At 39.0% G+C, this 7407-nt stretch overlaps 1 protein-coding gene across 1 annotated transcript in view; it reads left to right on the top strand.

Moving 5' to 3' along the window:
- The window catches only part of pacc1 (proton activated chloride channel 1), a 7784-nt gene extending 6440 nt beyond the window's left edge, over positions 1–1344 (top strand). Inside the window, 1 exon segment of the mRNA XM_070439890.1 lies at positions 530–1344. Coding sequence (XP_070295991.1) covers positions 530–736 — 207 coding nt within the window. The 3' untranslated portion in view covers positions 737–1344.
- The last annotated feature ends 6063 nt before the right edge of the window (positions 1345–7407 follow it).

Genomic DNA, 7407 nt, shown 5'->3' with positions numbered 1-7407 from the left:
TGTGTTTTCAGTCGTATGAGTCTGTTGTTCAGTCGTATGAGTCGTAGTGCTCTGGAGTCTGGTTCAGTCGTATGATCAGTTGTTCAGTCGTATGAGGTCAGTTGTTCAAGCCGTAAGTAGTTCAGTTTAGTCATGGTAGTTGTTCAGTCTGTATGGACTCAGTTGCAGACTCATACGACTGAACAACAGACTCATACGACTGAACAACAGACTCATACGACCGAACAACTGACTCATACGACCGAACAACTGAGTCATACGACCGAACAACTGAGTCATACGACCGAACAACTGAGTCATACGACTGAACAACTGAGTCATACGACTGAACAACTGAGTCATACGACTGAACAACTGAGTCATACGACTGAACAACTGACTCATACGACTGAACAACTGACTCATACGACTGAACAACTGACTCATACGACTGAACAACGGACTCATACGACTGAACAACTGACTCATACGACTGAACAACAGACTCATAACGAACAATGAAACATTTGACCCCTTGTTTCGTCCACAGATTGTGACAGCCAACCCGTGGAATACCGTAGCCATCCTGTGCGGTGTGTTCATGGCTCTGTTCAAGGCTGCTAACTTTGCCAGTTTTAGTGTGAAATGGGTCATCAAGATTCGTAAGAGGCATCTGAGGAACAGAAACAGGGAACTGACCGCGTCGTCTCAGAGATACGTAGTAACTAATACGGATATTAATAGATTAGAAGAATAACTTTCAATTTTTTTTCCCGTGAATGAACTTCTTTCAACCAATCAATGAGGCACTTGCTTTGAACTGCAAATATTGCCCTAGGTTATGGGCAGCGGTTTTGAAAAATGTTGTTTTGGGATCATCACATTTTGTATGTTTAAATATTGAAGAGATTGTAACGTATATGATTTTAGACAACTCAACTCAAAGGTCAAATTCACAATGATTTTTGTTTCTTTATACATAAGTCATATGTAGCATTCCAAAATGTGACTGGGAAATAGGATTGTGAAATGTATTTATGAATGTTATGAAACTTGTTTATACCACCAACAACTGACAGGAACTACTGACATGTAAGGCAAAAGGGAACTTCCTCCGTTTACCTTTCATAACATTCTTAAATCTGAGTTTCAATTGAGCAGTGAGATGTTTTAAAACGTGACTTTTTAAAATATTTTTAGAATAACTTAAATTCTTAAGTATCTTATCGCCTCTAAATTACTGGATGTTTTATGTATATACTGTATATAAAACAAATGTAAAGGGAACAGTGAGTAATGCTTACCAAATGTAAAGGGAACAGTGAGTAATGCTTACCAAATGTAAAGGGAACAGTGAGTAATGCTTACCAATGTAAAGGGAACAGTGAGTAATGCTTACCAAATGTAAAAGGGAAGCAGTGAGTTAATGCTTACCAAATGTAAAGGGAACGTGAGTAATGCTTACCAAATGTTAGGGAACAGTGAGTATGCTTACCAAATGTAAAGGGAAACAGTGAGTAATGCTTACCAAATGTAAAGGGAACAGTGAGTAATGCTTACCAAATGTAAAGGGAACAGTGAGTAATGCTTACCAAATGTAAAGGGAACAGTGAGTAATGCTTACCAATGTAAAGGGAACAGTGAGTAATGCTTACCAAATGTAAAGGGAACAGTGAGTAATGCTTACCAAATGTAAAGGGAACAGTGAGTAATGCTTACCAAATGTAAAAGGGAACAGTGAGTAATGCTTACCAAATGTAAAGGGAACAGTGAGTAATGCTTACCAAATGTAAAGGGAACAGTGAGTAATGCTTACCAAAATGTAAAGGGAACAGTGAGTAATGCTTACCAAATGTAAAGGAACAGTGAGTAATGCTTACCAAATGTAAAGGGAACAGTGAGTAATGCTTACCAAATGTAAAGGGAACAGTGAGTAATGCTTACCAAATGTAAAGGGAACAGTGAGTAATGCTTACCAAATGTAAAGGGAACAGTGAGTAATGCTTACCAAATGTAAAGGGAACAGTGAGTAATGCTTACCAAATGTAAAGGGAACAGTGAGTATATGTTACCAAATGTAAAGGGAACAGTGAGTAATGCTTACCAAATGTAAAGGGAACAGTGAGTAATGCTTACCAAATGTAAAGGGAACAGTGAGTAATGCTTACCAAATGTAAAGGGAACAGTGAGTAATGCTTACCAAATGTAAAGGGAACAGTGAGTAATGCTTACCAAATGTAAAGGGAACAGTGAGTAATGCTTACCAAATGTAAAGGGAACAGTGAGTAATGCTTACCAAATGTAAAGGGAACAGTGAGTAATGCTTACAAATGTAAAGGGAACAGTGAGTAATGCTTACCAAATGTAAAGGGAACAGTGAGAATGCTTACAAAATGTAAAGGGAACAGTGAGTAATGCTTACCAAATGTAAAGGGAACAGTGAGTAATGCTTACCATGTAAAGGGAACAGTGAGTATGCTTACCAAATGTAAAGGGAACAGTGAGTAATGCTTACCAAATGTAAAGGGAACAGTGAGTAATGCTTACCAAATGTAAAGGGAACAGTGAGTAATGCTTACCAATGTAAAGGGAACAGTGAGTAATGCTTACCAAATGTAAAGGGAACAGTGAGTAATGCTTACAAAATGTAAAGGGAACAGTGAGTAATGCTTACCAAATGTAAAGGGAACAGTGAGTAATGCTTACCAAATGTAAAGGGAACAGTGAGTAATGCTTTACCAAATGTAAAGGGAACAGTGAGTAAATGCTTACCAAATGTAAGGGAACAGTGAGTAATGCTTACCAAATGTAAAGGGAACAGTGAGTAATGCTTACCAATGTAAAGGGAACAGTGAGTAATGCTTACCAAATGTAAAGGGAACAGTGAGTAATGCTTACCAAATGTAAAGGGAACAGTGAGTAATGCTTACCAAATGTAAAGGGAACAGTGAGTAATGCTTACCAATGTAAGGGAACAGTGAGTAATGCTTACCAAATGTAAAGGGAACAGTGAGTAATGCTTACCAAATGTAAAGGGAAAAGTGAGTAATGCTTACCAATGTAAAGGGAACAGTGAGTAATGCTTACCAAATGTAAAGGGAACAGTGAGTAATGCTTACCAAATGTAAAGGGAACAGTGAGTAATGCTTACCAAATGTAAAGGGAACAGTGAGTAATGCTTACCAAATGTAAAGGGAACAGTGAGTAATGCTTACCAAATGTAAAGGGAACAGTGAGTAATGCTTACCAAATGTAAAGGGAACAGTGAGTAATGCTTACCAAATGTAAAGGGAACAGTGAGTAATGCTTACCAATATGTAAGGGAACAGTGAGTAATGCTTACCAAATGTGGACCATGATGCAATTGCTTAGTTGTTTGTTTTTCCGTTGTTTGTTTCCTTTTTTTTTTTTTTACAAAGAATGGGTGAATCTAGAACGAAGGAGTCATCCACTGGATGACTCATACGACTGAACAACGGACTCGTACGACTGAACAACGGACTCGTACGACTGAACAGCAGACTCGTACGACTGAACAGCGGACTCGTACGACTGAACAACGGACTCGTGCGACTGAACAACGGACTCATACGACTGAACAACGGACTTGTGCGACTGAACAACGGACTCATACGACCGAACAACTGAGTCATCGACCGAACAACTGGTCATACGACCAAACAACAGACTCATACGACTGAACACTGACTCATACGACCGAACAACTGACTCATACGACCGAACAACTGACTCATACGACCGAACAACTGACTCATACGACCGAACAACTGACTCATACGACCGAACAACTGACTCATACCACTGAACAACTGACTCATACCACTGAACAACTGAGTCATACGACTGAACAACGGACTGTTACTGAACCCAGAGTAATAGTCTACTACTGTTTTTCTTTGCTTCTACACACTAGGCGAACATTTACGAATACCACCTCATCCTGCCTGTTGCTTTCTACATTATTTACACATCTTGGAAAAACTGGACTGATCAACAAGTACCTGGGATTTACTTGAAATTTTGTATAGCTTTTACTGTGAAATAAAACCGTTTGCTGTGCAATTGATTGTGTTTAGTCACTTTCTATGACCATGTGCCCCAAATCCACTATAACAATCTGCAACACATACTTGCAACTGTACCTACATCAACGTTATGGCCTTCATTCATAAGCAGTCAGTTGTTGGTTAACGAATGATATATATATACAGTATACACTTAGATGACTGATAGGGGGCGCTGTTGAAGCACCGTGCCCTCCATCTTGGAACTCCTCCACCGTTGTAAAACAAGTGTTTTAGGAATCTATAGAAATTCCATTTTATGAATGTTTACATTCATCTTTGCCAATATTTCTTCTATGACAGGACACCTTAATACATACTTTGAAATTATATTAATGTGAGCTAAACATAACCAATGTACAAAAATCCTTTCTAATTATATTACTTAAATACATGTAATTTTGTCCTTGAAAAAATGTAATTGAAATAATTCGGAATTCCATTTATTTCTATGGACGGACGCTCCTACTGGGGGAGTACCAATATGGCCGACCTAGGTGGCTTCCAAATCCCCATCAGTACCCTTGGGTTGGGGAGTAACGGATTACATGTAATCCTGGACTGAATTAACATGTTAATCCGTTGTACATGTAAGGGATTACAAAACAATTGGTAACTGTATCCGTTACGTTACCAGCAAAATATTGTAATCAGATACAGATACTTTTGAAAAAACTAGATGATTACTTCGAGGATAATTTTTTAAACTCAGAGGATTTTTGCCTAAAAAATTTTTGACACTTCTCTGTTTTCTCAATTACAATTTTTAAATAAGCATTGAAAAAAAGCGCATAGTTTAAGTTTGTTCCACCTGAGAGAGTCCAGACCCACAAGTCCCAAGAGACCAACTATGATGTCAGAGGCCCACCAACTATGATGTCAGAGACCACTATGATGACACACCAAATGGGTTGATGGATCGCAGGAAAAAGAGCAGGAAATAGGCGACTTGCTACAGTACCAGACATTGTTTCCAATGGTGCGACTGCCTACCAGTCCAAACTGTCTTCCAATGGTGCGACTGCTGTCGCATTCAAAGATTATTCATATTTGGAATAAACACTTGGGAGGTAAGGATGACAGCAGTGGTGTAAGTCTACGGCGATACGGATATCACTTATTATTGATATGATGGGGTTATTGTGATTGTCATTATGGGACTATGTGGTTGTCCCATTATGGAATATTGTGATGTCATTATGGGTATTTGTGTGTAGATTGATGAGGGGGAAAAAAAACTTATTGAATCCATTTTAGAATAAGGCTGTAAAGTAACAAAATGTGGAAAAAGTCAATGGGTCTGAGATACTTTCTGAAATGGATCCTTTGTTTCTCCATTGGACCATGCATCTGTAGTGGTATTATTTTGATGGTTAATCTCCCTGGTGTTGTATGTGGCATCCGGGCACCCCCTAACTTACATTGACACACCCATGCACACACACACGCAAAGATACGCACCCACTCATGCATACACACTTTCACTTCTACACTTGCATTACCAATTCACTCACACGCACGCACGCACGCACGCACGCACGCAACGCACACAAACACACCACACACACCACGCACACACACACACACACACACACACACACACACACACACACCACACACACACAACATTTCCACCCCACACCCGGTCCGTTTAAAAACATTACATGTTATTACTCCTGTAGGGCCTATATATATATATTTCATAATATAACGTCTGTTCACCATCGTGTCCTCAAATAGTCATTCTATGAGTTATCATTCCATACTATTTTTCATTAATGTTTTCCTTTCCAATTGTTATATGTGGTTGCCAGTTTGTTTAAGCCAGTTTTCTTTCTAGTTATCTGTTTAAATGCTGTTATTCTTCATAATTCTGAAGAGGTATTTATCAGAGATAGAGGAAACAGGAAATGAAGGGTTCTTCCGCGAGAGTTCTGGATTTAGAGAAAGCGCCAACGTTTGAAGCGTATCATCCGTACTTTGTAGTACTTCAATCTTAGAAATTATTGAGGACTAGCAGAATTATAATATGTGAGTATGGTAGCTCTAGACTCTCCCTTAAGGTAAACGCCAGCAACTTGGTGATGTCACGGTTGTATTTTGATCGTGATTTATAGAGTTTTCCAGAAATATTACCTCCAGAGTAGAGAGTTTGTTATCTTCGGACGTGTTTCTTGATATGCCCTCCATCCTCTTTGGTTATTACTCATTTGCAGCTCATCTTCCCAATTAGTTACCCCTATAAATGATTCTCATATTTTGTTTTCTTCTTGGATAATTCGTATATGTTCCCCCCAGCCCAACATTCTTTGCATTTACTTGTTTTTATAGGTCTTTGTTTAATATTTAATTAAAGGATGGTATGTGCACTACACGTTTAATTAAGTTTCCAGTGCTTTTAGAAGATGGCTTCTACTTGTAAATAATTGTAAACTGAGAAGATCTGGATGTTGACTTTTTGATAGATTCTAAATTAATTCGATCAAATAAGCCTCACATAGTAAATTAGCAATTAATTTTTTGCGGCCAATTTCCGACACTCTCTCTTCGTTGACTTCAATGCAAAATTCCACATTCTGGGCTTATTTTTCATGGACAGATTTTGGGGCTGAGTAAAGATTTCTTAAACTAAACCAAGATAACCCACCCTGTCGTTTCAAACGAAACAAGTGACATAGCGGCAGAAGAAGCAAGGAGGTGGCACAGACGGCCAAGCACGATATTAGCGAGAAACCTCATTGGTGCGTTCTAGCCCGTATTTGCAATCTCCGTTACGGAACGCCTACTCTGCTGCGTAAGGTGCGCTTGTGCCAATAACGCGTATTCGCCTTTGCGGCCCCTTTCTAAACAATGCCATTTAAAAAAAGTCTAACCGGGTAAAGCTGTCGTACATATTTTTACTTTTAGGAACAGAAACCTGTATTGAGATTTAAATATTGGATTCATCGATGAGACAAATTAGTAGAACGTTGGACAACATCCATCTCGTCTCCACTGATTTGGTATTGGCCATTATTGGTAGTGAGTGAAATGCCACAGCGGATGCTTCAAATTCTATTACATCCGGTGAAATATTTGTTCTTATTGTTCTATCTTGGTAAAACCTTTTTGGCTTCGCCTCTTCACATCTGGAAGGGGGAGGGGCAACCGGTGTCGATCCAGCGGACAAGACGGGAGAAGTGGATTGAACTTCGCCAGTAAACAAGATATTTACAGGTATTCTTGCTAAATGTACATGCCGTTAACTACACACACGCAGTTACAACTGTAAATTAGAATAGTTTTGGGTCAGTTGAAAGACCGCTGCAGTGAGAACAGTGCGTGTGTTTTCCTTGCAAGATAA

This window comes from Salvelinus sp. IW2-2015, unplaced genomic scaffold (genome assembly GCF_002910315.2).
Source record: "Salvelinus sp. IW2-2015 unplaced genomic scaffold, ASM291031v2 Un_scaffold2002, whole genome shotgun sequence".
Lineage (NCBI taxonomy): Eukaryota > Metazoa > Chordata > Actinopteri > Salmoniformes > Salmonidae > Salvelinus > Salvelinus sp. IW2-2015.
This window is presented reverse-complemented; position numbering and strand designations above follow the sequence as displayed.